This window comes from Salvelinus namaycush, chromosome 36 (genome assembly GCF_016432855.1).
Source record: "Salvelinus namaycush isolate Seneca chromosome 36, SaNama_1.0, whole genome shotgun sequence".
Taxonomy (NCBI): domain Eukaryota; kingdom Metazoa; phylum Chordata; class Actinopteri; order Salmoniformes; family Salmonidae; genus Salvelinus; species Salvelinus namaycush.
This window is the reverse complement of record NC_052342.1, coordinates 16,293,655-16,311,172: the sequence shown is the minus strand read 5'-3', so window position 1 is coordinate 16,311,172 and position 17,518 is coordinate 16,293,655. Positions and strand designations below refer to the sequence as shown.

The window sequence follows — 17,518 nt, the reverse complement described above, 5'->3', positions numbered from 1 at the left end:
GGTGATTGCTACTCCCCCACCTTTGGAAGATCTGTCTTGCTAAAAAAGGTTATAACCAGAAAGGTTAACATCAGTATTCAAAACACTCTTCCTTAACCATGTCTCAGTAATGACCAACACATCTGGATTGGAGCTGTGAACCCATCATTTCAATTGATCCATTTTAGGTAATAAGCTTCTAGTGTTAACGTGCAGAAAACCCAAGCTTTTACGAGAGCAGAAATCAGTGAAGAAGATATCAGAGCACAAGTCAGAATTGGGGCTAGCAACTGTAGATGGGCCAGGGTGTACATGCACATTTCTAGATATCATCAACAGAAATACAATCAAGACACGGCATAGTACACAGAGAGCCTGCAGTGCTGATTCATGACATCTGAACGTATATCAGCTAGCAACAAGATCATATTGTACAGCAATTTCATCAGGTAACATGAATACAAGGCCAGCGAGAGGTGGTTAGAATAGGATGGCCAAAAGTCTGTGTAACCAATAGAGAGTCAGAGTCCCGAGTGTGGGAACAAACACTGTCCCTAAACAAACACCAAAGAAAGTTAATAATCAACAAAGCATGCAGGAGTCATGAGACAAATAGCAAAACAGCAAAATGCGCAAGAAAAAAGTAAAATATATAACGACTTGGGGCTAGCCATTGTAAGCTCAGAGTCACTCGCCCCAACAGTTTGTGTGTGCTGGAGGCGAGCGAAAGCTCGGGGGGAGACAGGCCAGGGCAGACGGGGAACAGATCGCCAGATGGAATCCAAGCAGCAGTGCAGCAGGCAACGGGAGCAGGTGTCACACCCACTTGGGAGAAGCTTTTACTTCTGGAGGCAGATTTCTTGTAGAAATGCTAGTGGATGGTCTTTGAACAGCAGGAGGTGACTTCAAAGGGGGCTTCAAAGACTCCTGCCACTTGTTGGACCCAAAGGCCTTGACACCTTTCACTTCACACCTCAGTGCTAATTTAAGTTTTATCTGGTCTGTCCTAGCAAGCCTGGGAGCCTTAACTCAGCATTCAGTCCCCATAAAGTAAAATATATCATTGTAATGTACTTTACATTTTTAAAATGTTTAATTTTTTTCTTGGCTTTCAAATAGCATCAGATCAAACATTACTCACTCAGTTCCAGGTTGATCATCTATCATCTAACATTTAAACGGTCTGGTAAAGGATATAACGGCCCTCCACGTCCTCACTGTGGCTTCAGACCCGAAGGCAGACCCACGCAGCCCTTCAGACACAACGGCCGGGCTCTGCCTGGCCAGAGAGGGGGCATACTGGTTGCACTCCAGGCCTGGCTTACTGTTAGGGACCACTGCAGCAAGTGTTGACGTTAGTATTAGCCTTTTCCAGGTGACCAGGTTCCCTGAGCTGTTGAATGTAACAACTAGAGTGAGCAAGCAATAGTTCATGGATGGCAGATAGCCTGGCGGTTAAGAGCATCGGGCCAGTAACTGAAAGGTTGCTGGTTTGAATCCCCGAGCCGACTAGATTAAAAATCTGTCGATGTGCAATTGAGCAAAGCACTTAACCCTAATTCCTCTGGATAACAGCGTCTGCTATATGACTAAAATGTAAACGTCTTGAAGAACAATCTGGCCTAGATGGCTGTACGGTTGATGTTGTGATGCCGGATCATGTTCTCCGAGGTGGTAATTCCGGTGATAACGTAGGCGGTGCCACGGCAGTAGTTGTTGAGGCGCTTGCGGATGACTGTTCCTGTTCCCTCCAGGTGCCGGTGTTGAATTCTCAGACCTGAAAGACAGTGCCACATCATACGTGTGCATGTTTATTGGTTGTTAGGGTTTAGGATGTCATTCTAACCACTGGTGTTGCTATTTTATTTATTTGATATAAAATGTTTTATGACCGGATGTTGTTGTTTTTTGTTAAAAAAAATGGTTTAATTAGTAAAGTATCTCAGTACATTATCCCACTGTTGAGAAATTCTATTTTGTTCGATACAAATGTGACATTGTCTTCAAGTATAATGTTAAGTAAATAATTTGAAAACAAAATGGCGGACCTGAGGCACCACGTTGGTCAGTGTTTAGGTGGAGGCCTTGTCGTCTGGGTCAGCCTGGTGGTCATCAGGGTTGAGGTGGTCATGTTTGTAAAGTTTGGCATTGGTGTAGTTTTCCAGCACGGCCTGGTCATCCTCAAAGTTCCTGTGCATGTAGCCATGCGGGACCGCCTGCATTTCGCCAGTGTCAGAGACAGTGAACAGCTGGGTGGGAAACAAACAGTGGCAATATGAGATAATGAATGTTGGATATAAAGTGTGATTGTTATGGATATTGAGATGAATGAATATGCTACTTCTTCAAACACATGTTTGCTGTGAAAAGGAGACTTTATGGCATGCAGTTTATGATCAGTCAAATATAAGCCCATGAAATTAGGTGCATTTGCCCATGAAATGACATGTAATTTTATCGATTTAAAGAGTCAAGTTAGCACCACATACTTTCAATTTTCAAGAGCTATAGAAAAAAAGATACATTAACAAATAAATAAACAGTCTAGCAGTGAAAGCCAATCAGTATGGAAAAAAACATTGGACTGATGGGCCCTGGTCAAAAGTAGTGCACTAAATAGGGAATAAGGTGCATTTGGGATGTAACCAATGACTTGAAATGTCACCAGGTAACCTGTGGCTCGTACATCCAGGGCATGTCCACCCTCTTCTCCCAGTCAGGGCGCTTGAAGGTGTAGGCTGAGTAAATGGGGACGTTGTCGGACGTGTTGTACAGTGTGACGTAGTGTGGCTTGTTGTTGTAGTGTTGGCAGATCTTCTGGAGCAAGTGGTCCTCTAGGCCCACGGAGGGCGTCTCCATGTACAACAACTCCTTCTCCACCGTCCCCTGAACACCATCCGTCATTGCCATGGTGACCAGTAGTAAGGCCTGTGCCCAGAGTAGGGCCATGATGACTTCAGCTACAAGGTCAGGATGTAGAAATGGAGTTAAGCTGTCCCAATGGAAGGAAAGGAGAAGTCTGTGTGTGAGTCTGAGGAGCTTCAATGAGGTGATATGTCCTTTGCGTTCCTGTGCATGTCTCTCTCTCTGTTACTCACTGTCTGTCTGTCTTTCCGTCCCTCTTAGTACCTATATGTGTCCCTGAGCTCTTTGTGTCGGCAGCTCTGAAGGAGAGGTACACCTGTGTCTCAGCGTTAGCTCTCCCTAATCTGGGCTCAGTATGCAAAGCCATGCACCTTTTAGCCCAATGGACTTGCCCATCATTGGCTATAAAGAGGAATAAAGAGGTCACTGCTAGCCGGGTCCCAGATGTATTTGTGCTGTACAGGCAATGGCTATGGACTTTTTCATGACAACAACTATAGAAGTTGGCAATACAGCACAAGATCTGGAACCAGGGTAGGCTATTCCCAAACCCTGATGGGTTTTTCCATTGGTTCCATTGGTGGTTGGAGGAAGTGAATTAACTCGGCTGGACTGAAACCTCTAAAGACTAAAAACAGACTGATTGACAAGTGACTGTTTGGTCACTTTAGAACAAGCGGTTCCTGTCACTTGTCAGGAGCTTTTTTCCCTGAGTACTTGAGGTTGGACCATAGTGCATGGAAAACGAAACTCAGATCGCTCTGAGGGACCAGTTCCTGTCACTTTTTTTGTGTTGGTGGTTCATATGTCATATCATATGTGATAGGTTTCAGTCTCTTCCTGGAAGGCTGTGGTGGCTAGACTCATAGATGGTCTTGTATATGGTTTTGCTGCATGACCATGTAAGGTTGTGTTGGTGTCATGTGTACTCAGGCATGACTTGATGGGAAATCCAAGAAAGCCCTTCCAGCAAACCCTTATCTTCCTTTAAAGGGGAAACAAGTGTCATGTACCTCAATGACATGAGTGATTCAGTTGATCCATTTCCTTGTCAAGACCATAACAGTTTATGTTTCTGTACGTGTGTATTGGGCATAGCAACAAATTATGGGGAATGAAAATTGTACCCCCACCTGGTTAACGATACCTCTCCGAATGGTGTTACTGGCGGTGGTGAGGCCGGTGATAACATAGACGGTTCCATGGCAGTAGTTGTTGTGGCATGGTGGGGAGCCAGTTGTGTTGGAGGAACTCCTTGGCCTGGGGCATCACATTGGTCAGGCTGTAGGTGGAGACCTTGGCCCCGGGCCTGGTGCTGGTCGGGGTTCAGCTGGCCATGCCTGGCTCTGCTCCATGGCTAGAAGTCTGGATGTAGACCGGGGGAACGGCTGCATGTTTCCTGTCCTAGAGCCACTGGACAGCTGGAGTAGATGGAGAGGGGTAGAGCAATGTGTGATTACACAGACAGAACATAGATGCTACACAGCATAGGCACCGCTGGAGAGGAGAGAGAGAGAGTGAGGAGTAGAGTGCAACAGATGAATGCATATACAAATGAGTTATTATACAAATTGCAAACAGGAATATCAATAGTACTATGTAACAATGTGTACCATTTACCAGCACTTTGTTCACAGTGAAACCTGTTCATCGTGAGAGAAGTGTCATGTGATGCTGTGCTTATCAAGACTTCTAACCACCATGACAGAGTACCAGAGGAAGGGTTTCAACTGTGCTCAGCGCCACCATAAAGCCCTCTTCTCACCACTGTAGCAGACGGTCTATTCTTTGAATGACTCATCATTCAGGTCCAAAAGGTTCCTTATCAGCTACTACCCCAAGCCATAAGACTGCTGAACAGTTCATCAAATGGCTACCTGGACTATTTGCATTGACCCCCATCTTTTCATGGTGTTGCTACTGGCTGTTTATTATCTATGCATAGTCACTTTACCCCAACCTACCCGCACATTGACTCGGTACTGGTACCCCTGTATATAGCCTCGTTATTGTTATTTTGTTTATGTATTTTTTTACTTTAGTTTATTTAGTAAATATTTTCTTAACTCTTATCTTTCTTAAAACTGCGTTGTAGGTTAAGGGCTTGTAAGCATTTCACGGTAAGGTCTACACCTTTTGTATTCGGCGCATGTGACAACTAAAATGTGATTTGATTATCTCTTCTTCAGTTTGATTTGACCATATCGCCCAGCCCTATCCACAAATCTGAGGGAGAATGACTGCCTAAGCAGTCAAATGGCTCTGTATGTAAAGTGGCAGTGCCAGGGATCAGTTTGATTGGGTGCCTGGTTGACTATTTATGGAGAGCAGTAGCAGACAGGTAAAAGAGTTAGGAAACTGCTGGGTCAAGTCTTGTTTTTCTGCTGCCATGAAACATTCACTCATGCACAGATATTAATTATCTGTATGTCTGTAAAGGCTTTCTTACAAGTGAACACCCACCCCCACACCAAAACAAACATAGCAACAGCATGTGGTGGTTCATAACCAAAGGAAACTGCAGGAACCATCTATATAAACAAAGCCTTGACCACAACTAACAACGCCGCCTCCAGGATGGAACCCACAGACATCTTGCTGTTTGTTTCCCTGTAGTCAGTTAGTCAGTCACACACAGAATGCTCCATTGTTCCATGATCATCTTCATCAAACCCATCATCATCACCAAGAGATTGTGATTGATATTATGTCAGGTAAGAGGCTATATGTATCTACACTTACTCTCTATGTATGTCTCCAAAATGAAAGCAACACTTATTTTTTCCTCCCCTTTCTTCTTGTTGGGGAACAGGAGTCTGCTCACCCTACACATTGTATAGTTTAATGGAGATAGTTACAGAGGTGAAGTGAGTAAGGAGAAAGAGGAGAGTTGTGCAGTTGACTCAGGGATCGAACCCCTGTCTCCCACGCGTGCATATGTATCCTGGAATTAAGTGTTTTTCCGCTAGACAAATCAAATTACGCCACAATATCTTAATAACATTAGACACATTTTGAGTTCTGAAAACATCTGACAAACGTTGATATTGGAATGTAATATCCCGTTAAGTTTACCATTTGAATTGACCTTGAATGAAATGTAATGTAATATCATCTTCTCCTCCTCCTCTCCAGGCACACAGACTTCTCTGGTTGCCCTGCTGTGGCTGTGGGGAGCGTGGCTGTCCCCTGTCCTGTCCTCGTGCACCACGGGCCGGCCAGCAGAGTGCAAGGCTGCGCTGTCAGCTCCCGGTACCAACCTGGCGGGTGAGGGTTTCGACGTCGTCACCATGGAACGTAAGCAGGCCTATGTCATCGACGTGGACACCTGGAGGAAGACCAATAACGGGACCTGTACCCTCTGTGTTAACCCTTTCATGGATGGCCAGACTCAGAGGCTGCCTGCAGCTGTGGTGGACTGGCGTCCCTCGCATAAGTGCAACATGAAGTTAGCCAGCATGGTCTACGACTCTAGCGAGGAGTTTGTGAGCAACAGCCAGACAGAGGTAATACTACTAAACTCAACATGTCAGGTGTTGGTTTCATGAGCTGAAATAAAAGATACCAGACATGTTCCATACGCATAAAACGCGTATTTCTCAAACATTTTGCAAACAAATTTGTTTACATCCCTGTTAGTGACCATTTCTCATTTGCCAAAATAATCCATCCACTTGACAGGTGTGTCATATCAATGAGCTGATTGTGCTGGGGACAGTAAAAGGCCACTCTAAATGTGCAGTTTTGTCACACAACACAATGCCGCAGATGTCTCAAGATTTGAGAGAGCGTGGAATTGGCATGCTGACTGAAGGAATGTCCACCAGAGCTGTTGCCAGAGAATTTAATGTTCATTTCTCTACCATAAGCGGCCTCTGTCGTTTTAGAGAATTTGTCAGTACGTCCAACCAGCCTTCCAAACACAGAACAAATATGTGGGCGAGCGGTTTGCTAATGTCAACTTTGTGAACAGAGTGCCCCATGGTGGTGGTGGGGTTATGGTATGGGCAGGCATAAACTACAGACAACGAACACAATTGCATTTTATCGATGGAAATTTGAATACACAGAAATACCGTGCAGAGATCCTGAAGCTGTCGTGGAAAAATTTGGTCAGTCATATTTCACAAATACCAGAGCATGTGAGTTCAAACAGACTTTCATTACCACTTAAAAAAAGCCAAGCTGGTTCATGAATACAACTGCCTTCCAGTCTTGGCGCACACATTTTATATATTTGTCCTCCTTTCGTCACACTCACAGTAACTCCTCTTAATGGCTCATCCCCTCAGGCATTTAGCCACCGTTATCTTATTGGTTTAAAATTAGGGCATGGAAACCGTAGAGCCACAGAAATAGACACAAATAGACCTGCACTCGCCTTAAGCCAGGTTCATGCATGTAGGACCATAGTAACAATCCTTGGCACTTTACAGGAATAACAATGCATGTCATGCTGCTAACTTGCTAACTCCTCTGAAAGGGACATCCCTGTTCTGGAAAAGACCCACGAGGTTTAACCATAGCAACAGTACATAGTTGGCCATAACACAGTTACAGGAAAAGCCAGTCATGTCCACACCCCAGAGAGGTGCATGTTTAATGGTGTCTAATGACCCGGAGGACACAAAGTGCACTAGTTTTGCTGGCTCCTTCTGAAATAAATTATTACCACATATGTACTGAAAAATTCACAATGAAGCCCATTGTGAAGCCCATTTAAAAAAAATGTTTCTGTGACCAAGAGATGCATATCTGTATTCCCAGTCATGTGAAATCCATAGATTAGGGCCTAATGAATTTATTTACATTGACAGATTTCCTCACATGAACTGTAACTGAGTAAAATCTTTGAAAGTGTTACATGTTGCATTCATATTTTTGTTCAGTATAATATATATATATATATATATATATATATATATAGAGCTTTATAATAATAATAATCATAAGTATAATAGTAATATAAATAAGAATAACTGATTCAATATATATTTAAATATAGCGCTTTTCCCAATACTCAAAGTGCTTTATGTGGGTAAACTCACCTTATCCACCACCATGTGTAGGTAGATGTCAGTTGGAAGATTGGTCTGGACGTTATGACCCCCCAGGCTAAGGGGTCGGTCATGGTGGGGGGCACCCACTCCAGAGCTGCCAAAACGGTGATGAGCCAGTCGAAGAAGGACAAGTACAGCTTCATCAAACAGGATATACACTGCTCTTATTACAGGTGATATACCTTATAAATATAACATCACTTGTATTGTAGACGTTTAACTTGATAGAACCAACACTGCTCTCTACAGGCTATAAACTCTCCATCTTGTGTGTTTCTTTTTCAGTTACCGCCTGCTAGATGACCCTCCCCTGCACCCTGAGTTCTCTCGCTCCCTGGGCCTCCTGCCCCCCCTCTACACTGACCAGACCAAGGTTGACTACAGACGTTTTCTTGACAACTTTGGCACCCACTTCATCAAGAAGGTTCTCCTGGGGGGGCGGGTGAAGAGCGTGACCTCCCTGCGAGTGTGCCAGGCAGCCCTGAGTGGCTACAATGAGAACGAGGTCAAGTACTTTTTAATCAAAATATATTAGTAAATGTATTTATCTATGTATTTTTATTTATTTATTTAAAGAAAATGTACATTACGTAAAAAAAACAATATAATACTCCAGGTCAAGGACTGTCTTGAGGCTGAGGCCTCCGTCGCCACCAGTACAGGATCAGCTGAACTCAACACAGAGACCAAGTTCTGCAAGAAGGACCTTCAGAAACGTGACACCAAGGACCGCTTCAGCAGCACCTTCAAAGAGAGGTTAGATTGATTTTGGATTTGATAGATTTTGGGGTGTTAATGGGCATTATACAAGACTTATAAAACACATATTTCCATTGTGGTCCTCGTTTAAGACAAAACATGACTAATGATAAACAAACAGGTTTACCGAGGTGGTGGGGGGACAGACGGACGGGACGCCCGACCTGCTCTTCTCCGAAACGGGTAAAAACTCCAAGGCCTTCGCTGATTGGTCGAGCAGCCTGAAGACCATCCCTGACATCATCAACTACTCCCTCCACCCCCTCCACCTATTGGAGAAGCAGGCCAGGAAGCGGGCTGGGCTGAAGAAGGCTGTGGAGGACTACATCCTGGAACACGCTCTGGTCAAGCGCTGCTCTGGGAAGTGCAAGGGAGGCTCCAGCTCCAGTGCCCACGACTCCTGCCAGTGTGTGTGCCAGGCCAGCAAGGAGATGACCAGCCAGTGCTGCCCGCAGGAGAAGGGCCTGGCCCACATTACCGTCACTGTGAAGAATGCCAGGGGCCTCTGGGGGGACACCACGTCCGAGACCGACGGCTTCGTCAAGGTATTACCTATTTTATTTTACTATTTTAACTTACTATGAAGTTTGTTCTTCAGTGGACTTTAATGTTAAAGTCTCGGATTTTACATTTCCGTAGCCCCATCCCTCAGCTACACAAAAGTATGTGGACACCATTTCAAATGAATGGATCTGGCTATTTCATCCACACCCCTTGCTGACAGGTGTATAAAATAGAGCGCAGAGCCATGCAATCTCCATAGACAAACATTGGCAGTAGAGCGAGGTCCACACAGAAAGGGTTTGTCGAGATCGGTGTGGAAGAACTTGACTGGCCTACACAGAGCCCTGACCTCAACCACATCGAACACCTTTGGGATGAATGGGATCGCCAACTGCGAGCCAGGAACAGCAATGCTATAACATATAGTGGAAAGCCTCCCCAGAAGACTGGAGGCTGTTATAGCAGCATATTAATGTCCATGATTTTGGAATGAGATGTTCAATGAGCAGGTGTCCACATACTTTTGACCATGTAGTGTGTATACCAAAACAAGTGGCGGGGGTCCCGTTTTGTTGTTTTTTCTAATAACATACAGTAGCTTTAAATAAAGTTTGATTTGGTTTGATCCGTCAAGGTGTTCGTGGATGACAAAGCTATGCAGACTAAGGTGATCCACAACAACAACAACCCTGCCTGGAAGTCATTTTTCGACTTCGGATTCATCAAGCTCTCCCTGGCCAGCGAGCTGAAGTTTGAAGTGTACGATGAAGACAAAAACTGGTACAAGTCTTGGAACGACCTCCTAGGGAAGTGCAGTTTCCAGCCAATCGTAGCGGGTCATCACAACAGCATGTGTCCCATGAATCATGGCAACCTGTACTACGCCTACAATGTTGACTGTGCCCCAGGACTTGGGGGCTCCACCTGTGGGGAGTATGTCCCCTCTGGGATGAACTCTGACCTCTCTGACCTCTACACCTCCCGCAACTCCCTCAACATGACCCAGGATCTGCTGGCTCACATCCGGACGGGCCGGCCCCTAGGAGACCCCCTGGCTTTTATGGTTAAGCAGAAGGCTAATGGTCACGAAAAAACCACATGAATCTCACATCGCATGTGAGGGATAATGGTTACCCTTGTATCCTTGCTCTCAGTGAGCTGTGATCAAAACCGCTATGCTATGCATTATAAACCTTATTCTGGCCTATCTAACTTTAAGCCATACCATTTCTAACCTATTGTTCTGAACCATAAATCATTTTACTTTGGTAAAAAAAATGTTAATCATCAACAAAAACATCCAAAGTACTGTGTATTTCTGAAGGTAATGGTTTATATACATGTTTTTATGTTTATTTGACAGGGGCCATGTACAATTACAACATTAAATATCATGCATTAACTGTGCCATGTTGTTTGTTGTCACATCACATGTTCCTGCTCTCAAACCGCTATGCTATGCACTATAAACCTTAGCCTGGCCTGTTTAACCTTAATGCATACCATTTCTAACCTATTGTTCTGAACAAGAAATCATCAACAAAAGCATCCAAAGTATATGTATTTCTGAAGGTAATGGTTTATTTGAATTTTAGTATGTTTATTTGATAGAGGCCATGTACAATTACAACATGAAATGTATTGCATTAAACTTGACTTTTATGTTTTCATTCTCTCATGACTGTGCCATGTTGTTTGTGCTCCACTGCAATAAAAAGCTACTTGATTTGATACATTCAGCTGGAAGTCCAGTATATCAATTCATTGACCCTCACTTGAAAATCAATGTGCTGCTTTTGTGTTGTATTCAATGGAAGCCATTTTTCTCTAAGTATATAATCATTAAATACATTAAATATTAATATTTACAACAGATGGTGTAGCCTACTTTGTTTAAAGACGTTCACATTCACCTGTCGAACCTGGAATGTCTCCACACCGCCAAGCGTCTCAATTCCAGGCAAGCTAGATGGGCTCTGCTTTTCACCCAGTTCAACTTCTCCCTCTCACACCGACCGGGATCCAATAATGTCAAGCCGGATGCACTGTCACGTCGCTCCGGATCCCGAGACCATCCTTCCCACCTCGTGCTTGGCAACGGCACTCAGCTGGGGAATAGGGAAGCAGGTTTGTGAGGTGCAGCGTTCCCAGCTTAACCCCGGGGGGGGGGGGCCCAAAAAAACGGATGTTTGTTTCTGACGTGGCCCGCTCCTCGGTCCTGGAGTGGGCCCACTCCTCCAGGCTTGCCTGCCACCCGGGCTCCCGTCAGACCCTGGCCTTTGTGCGACAACGCTTTTGGAGTCTACCATGGTTCCTGACATCTCCGCATTCGTCGCCGCATGCACGATCTGTGCGCAGATCCGAACCGGTTTCCCAAAGCCGACCACTTCATTCCTCTCCCCAAGCTACCCTCTGCCAAAGAGACGGCCCAGCTCATAGTGCGACACATCTTCCGAATCCATGGACTCCCAGTGGACATGGTCTCCGACCGGGGTCCTCAGTTCTCATCCCGGTTCTACACACTCATTGGTTCGTTGGCCAGACTGTCCTCCGAGTCCCACCCCCAGTCCAACGGCCAGTCTCCACCAACCCCACCACCTGGAGCCAGCAACTAGTGTTGGTCAAATACGCCTGCAGCACCCTTCCTTGCTCTGCCACGGGGCTCTCGGCCTTTGAGTGTTCTCTGGGTTATCAGCCGCCGCTCTTCCCTGAGCAAGAGGAAGAGGTCGGCATACCTTCGGCCCAGATGTTTGTCCGCCGCTGTCGTCGTACCTGGAAGAGAGCCCGGTCGTCTCTTCTCAAGACCACCTCCAGGTATCGACGACAAGCGAACCGCCACCGGACCCCTGCTCCCCGGTATCGTCTCAGGCAGAGGGTATGGCTGTCCACTCCGGGTGGAGTCCTGCAAACCTTCCCCCCAGTTTATCGTCCCTTTTGTTATGTTATGGCGCCAGATCATGTTCCCCGGGGTGGTAATTCCAGTGATATCGTAGGCGGTGCCACGGCAGTAGTTGTTGAGGCGCTTGCGGATGACTGTTCCTGTTCCCTCCAGGTGCCGGTGTTGAATTCTCAGACCTGAAAGACAGTGCCACATCATACGTGTGCATGTTTATTGGTTGTTAGGGTTTAGGACGTCATTCTAACCACTGGTGTTGCTATTTTATTTATTTGGTATAAAATGCTTTATGACTGGACGTTGTATTTTATTGCTTTAAAAAAAAAATATTAGTAAAGTATCTCAGTACATTATCCCACTTTTGAGAATTTTGTTCAATACAAATGTGACGTTGTCTTCAAGTAAAACAAAATGGCAGACCTGAGGCACCACGTTGGTCAGTGTTTAGGTGGAGGCCTTGTCGTCTGGGTCAGCCTGGTGGTCGTCAGGGTTGAGGTGGTCATGTTTGTAAAGTTTGGCATTGGTGTAGTTTTCCAGCACGGCCTGGTCATCCTCAAAGTTCCTGTGCATGTAGCCATGCGGGAACGCCTGCATCTCGCCAGTGTCAGAGACAGTGAACAGCTGGGTGGGAAACAAACAGAGGCAATATGAGATAATGAATGTTGGATATAAAGTGTGATTGTTATGGATATTGATATGGAGATGAATGAATATGCTACTTCTTCAAACACATGTTTGCTGTGAAAAGGAGACTTTATGGCATGCAGTTTATGATCAGTCAAATATAAGCCCATGAAATTAGGTGCATTTGCCCATGAAATGACATGTAATTTTATCGATTTAAAGAGTCAAGTTAGCACCACATACTTTCAATTTTCAAGAGCTATAGAAAAAAAGATACATTAACAAATAAATAAACAGTCTAGCAGTGAAAGCCAATCAGTATGGAAAAAAACATTGGACTGATGGGCCCTGGTCAAAAGTAGTGCACTAAATAGGGAATAAGGTGCATTTGGGATGTAACCAATGACTTGAAATGTCACCAGGGAATCTGTGGCTCGTACATCCAGGGCATGTCCATCCTCTTCTCCCAGTCAGGGCGCTTGAAGGTGTAGGCTGAGTAAATGGGGACGTTGTCGGACGTGTTGTACAGTGTGACGTAGTGTGGCTTGTTGTTGTAGTGTTGGCAGATCTTCTGGAGCAAGTGGTCCTCTAGGCCCACGGAGGGCGTCTCCATGTACAGCAACTCCTTCTCCACCGTCCCCTGAACACCATCCGTCATTGCCATGGTGACCAGTAGTAAGGCCTGTGCCCAGAGTAGGGCCATGATGACTTCAGCTACAAGGTCAGGATGTAGAAATGGAGTTAAGCTGTCCCAATGGAAGGAAAGGAGAAGTCTGTGTGTGAGTCTGAGGAGCTTCAATGAGGTGATATGTCCTTTGCGTTCCTGTGCATGTCTCTCTCTCTGTTACTCACTGTCTGTCTGTCTGTCCGTCCGTCTTAGTACCTATCTGTGTCCCTGAGCTCTTTGTGTCGGCAGCTCTGAAGGAGAGGTACACCTGTGTCTCAGCGTTAGCTCTCCCTAATCTGGGCTCAGTATGCAAAGCCATGCACCTTTTAGCCCAATTGTCATTGCTAGCCTGGTCCCAGATGTATTTGTGCTATATAGCCAATGGCTATGGACTTTGTCATGACAACAACTATAGAAGTTGGCAATACAGCACAAGATCTGGAACCAGGGTAGGCTATTCCCAAACCCTGATGGGTTTTTCCATTGGTTCCATTGGTGGTTGGAGGAAGTGAATTAACTCGGCTGGACTGAAACCTCTAAAGACTAAAAACAGACTGATTGACAAGTGACTGTTTGGTCACTTTAGAACAAGCGGTTCCTGTCACTTGTCAGGAGCTTTTTTCCCTGAGTACTTGAGGTTGGACCATAGTGCATGGAAAACGAAACTCAGATCGCTCTGAGGGACCAGTTCCTGTCACTTTTTTTGTGTTGGTGGTTCATATGTCATATCATATGTGATAGGTTTCAGTCTCTTCCTGGAAGGCTGTGATGGCTAGACTCATACAGTGCCTTGCAAAAGTATTCATCCCCCTTGGCGTTTTTCTATTTTGTTGGATTACAACCTGTAATTGAAATATATTTTTATTTGGATTTCTTGAAATGGACATACACAAAATAGTCCAAATTGGTGAAGTGAAATGAAAAAATCCCTTGTTTCAAAAAAAATAAATAATCAATCAAGTTTATTTTATATAGCTGTCACGTTCCTGACCTTGTTTTCCTTTTGTATAGTTGTGTTTAGTGGGTCAGGACGTGAGCTGGGTGGGCAGTCTGTGTTGTTTGTTCTATGTTAAGTGTCAGGTTTAATTGACCTTGTATGGCTCTCAATCAGAGGCAGGTGTTTTACGTTTTCCTCTGATTGAGAACCATATATAGGTAGGTTGTTTCATATTGTTTGTTGTGGGTGGTTGTCTTCCGTGTTTGTGTCTGTGCACCACACGGGACTGTTTCGTTTGTTTGTTCGTTCGTTTGTGTAGTCTGTTCCTGTTCATGCGTTCTTCGTGTATATGTAAGTTCTCTAGTTCAGGTCTGTCTACGTTCGTTTTGTTGTTTTGTATTTTCCGAGTGTTTTCCGTATTCAATTTTTCCTTAATAAATATTCATCATGTCATATAACAACGCTGCGCTTTCGTCCAATCCCTACTCCTCCTCTTCGGACAAAGAGGAGGAGAACGATCGTTACAGAACCACCCACCAAACAAGGATCAAGCAGCGTGAGAGGAACCAGCAGCAGCGGCCAAAAAACAAGGACTCGTGGACTTGGGAGGAAATATTGGCTGGAAAAGGACCCTGGGCTCAGACAGGGGAATATCGCCGCTCTTTTGAAGAGAGGGAGGCAGCTAAAGCCCAGGAGCGGTGGTATGAGGAGGCAGCAAGGAGACGTGGCTGGAAACCCGAAAAGAAACCCCAAAAATTTCTTGGGGGGGAGGCTAAAAGGGAGTGTGGTAGGAGACCTGCGCCTACTCCCTGTACTTACCGTGGAGAGCGAGAGTACGGGCAGACACCGTGTTACGCAGTAGAGCGCATGGTGTCTCCTGTACGTGTGCATAGCCCGGTGCGGTACATACCAGCTCCTCGTATCGGCCGGGCTAGATTGAGTATTGAGCCAGGTGCCATGAAGCCGGCTCAACGCGTCTGGTCTCCAGTGTGTCTCCTCGGGCCGGCTTACATGGCACCAGCCTTACGCATGGTGTCCCCGGTTCGCCTACATAGCCCGGTGCGGGTTATTCCACCTCCCCGCACTGGTCGGGCGACGGGGAGCATACAACCAGGTAAGGTTGGGCAGGCTCAGTGCTCAAGGGAGCCAGTACGCCTGCACGGTCCGGTATTTCCGGCGCCACCTCCCCGCTCCAGCCCAGTACCACCAGTGCCTACACCACGCACCAGGCTTCCAGTGCGTCTCCAGAGTCCTGTTCCTCCTCCACGCACTCTCCCTGTGGTGCGTGTCTCCAGCCCAGTGCCTCCAGTTCCGGCACCACGCATCAAGCCTCCTGTGCGTCTCCAGAGCCCTGTATGCACTGTTCCTTCTCCCCGTACTCGCCCTGATGTGCGTGCCCTCAGCCCGGTACCACCAGTGCCGGTACCACGCACCAGGCCTATAGTACGCCTTGAGAGTCCAGTGTGCCCTGTTGTTGTTCCCCGCACTAGCCTGATGGTGCGTGTCCTTAGCCCGGTACCTCCAGTTCCGATACCACGCACCAGGCCTACTGTGCGTCTCAGCCGGCCAGAGTCTGCCGTCTGCCCAGCGGCGCCTGAACTGCCCGTCTGCCCAGCGGCGCCTGAACTGCCCGTCTGCCCAGCGGCGCCTGAACTGCCCGTCTGCCCAACGGCGCCTGAACTGCCCGTCTGCCCAACGCCGTCTGAACTGTCCGTCTGCCAAGCGCCGCATGAACTGCCCGTCTGTACTGAGCCTTCAAAGCCGCCCGTCTGTACTGAGCCTGCAAAGCCGCCCGTCTGCCATGAGCCTTCAGAGCCGTCCGCCAGACAGGAGCCGCTAGAGCCTTCCGCCAGACAGGAGCCGCTAGAGCCTTCCGCCAGACAGGAGCAGCCAAAGCCTTCCGCCAGACAGGATCAGCCAGAGCCTTCTGCCAGCCGTGACCAGCCACAGCCGTCAGCCAGCCGTGACCAGCCAGAGCCGTCAGCCAGCCGTGACCAGCCAGAGCCGTCAGCCAGCCGTGACCAGCCAGAGCCGTCAGCCAGCCGTGACCAGCCAGAGCCGTCAGCCAGCCGTGACCAGCCAGAGCCGTCAGCCAGCCGTGACCAGCCAGAGCCGTCAGCCAGCCGTGACCAGCCAGAGCCGTCAGCCAGCCGTGACCAGCCAGAGCCGTCAGCCAGCCGTGACCAACCAGAGCCGTCAGCCAGCCATGACCTGCCAGAGCTGTCAGTCAGTCCGGAGCTGCCGTCCCTCAGTCCGGAGCTGCCGTCCCTCAGTCCGGAGCTGCCGTCCCTCAGTCCGGAGCTGCCGTCCCTCAGTCCGGAGCTGCCGTCCCTCAGTCCGGAGCTGCCCCTTATCCCGGTGCTGCCCCTTATCCCGGTGATGCCCCTTAATTTAGGTGGGTTTATTTGGAGGGTGGTCATTGAGAGGGGGATACGGAAGCAGGGAGTGACTATGGTGGTGTGGGGACAGCGTCCGGAGCCGGAGCCGCCACCGTGGACAGATGCCCACCCAAACCCTCCCCTTGAGGTTGAGTTTTGCGGCCGGAGTCCGCATCTTGGGGGGGGGTTAATGTCACGTTCCTGACCTTGTTTTCCTTTTGTATAGTTGTGTTTAGCGGGTCAGGACGTGAGCTGGGTGGGCAGTCTGTGTTGTTTGTTCTATGTTAAGTGTCAGGTTTAATTGACCTTGTATGGCTCTCAATCAGAGGCAGGTGTTTTACGTTTTCCTCTGATTGAGAACCATATATAGGTAGGTTGTTTCACATTGTTTGTTGTGGGTGGTTGTCTTCCGTGTTTGTGTCTGTGCACCACACGGGACTGTTTCGTTTGTTTGTTCGTTCGTGTAGTCTGTTCCTGTTCATGAGTTCTTCGTGTATATGTAAGTTCTCTAATTCAGGTCTGTCTACATTCGTTTTGTTGTTTTGTGTTTTCCGTATTCAATTTTTCCTTAATAAATATTCATCATGTCATATAACAACGCTGCGCTTTCGTCCAATCCCTACTCCTCCTCTTCGGACGAAGAGGAGGAGAACGATCGTTACAATAGCCCTTCGTACATCAGCTAATCACTCGAAGTGCTGTACAGAAACCCAGCCTAAAACCCCAAACAGCAAGCAATGCAGGTGTAGAAGCACAGTGGCTAGGAAAAACTCCCTAGAAAGGCCAAAACCTAGGAAGAAACCTAGAGAGGAACCAGGCTATGAGGGGTGGCCAGTCCTCTTCTGGCTG

The 17,518-nt window shown here is 47.1% G+C and overlaps 1 protein-coding gene and 2 pseudogenes across 1 annotated transcript; 1 reads left to right on the top strand and 2 right to left on the bottom strand.

The window, feature by feature from the left end:
* Window positions 1-1,601: 1,601 nt before the first annotated feature.
* LOC120030273 lies at window positions 1,602-2,928 on the bottom strand (annotated as a pseudogene).
* A 2,054-nt stretch (window positions 2,929-4,982) lies between these two features.
* On the top strand, window positions 4,983-10,970 carry LOC120030422 (perforin-1-like). The gene is made up of 7 exons (XM_038975820.1): window positions 4,983-5,558; window positions 5,980-6,350; window positions 7,914-8,077; window positions 8,190-8,409; window positions 8,521-8,660; window positions 8,785-9,208; window positions 9,802-10,970. Exons 1-7 carry the CDS (start codon window positions 5,552-5,554, stop codon window positions 10,267-10,269), a joined length of 1,794 nt encoding a protein of 597 aa, XP_038831748.1. The 5' UTR covers window positions 4,983-5,551; the 3' UTR covers window positions 10,270-10,970.
* A 245-nt stretch (window positions 10,971-11,215) lies between these two features.
* On the bottom strand, window positions 11,216-13,390 carry LOC120030272 (annotated as a pseudogene).
* Between the last annotated feature and the right edge of the window lie 4,128 nt (window positions 13,391-17,518).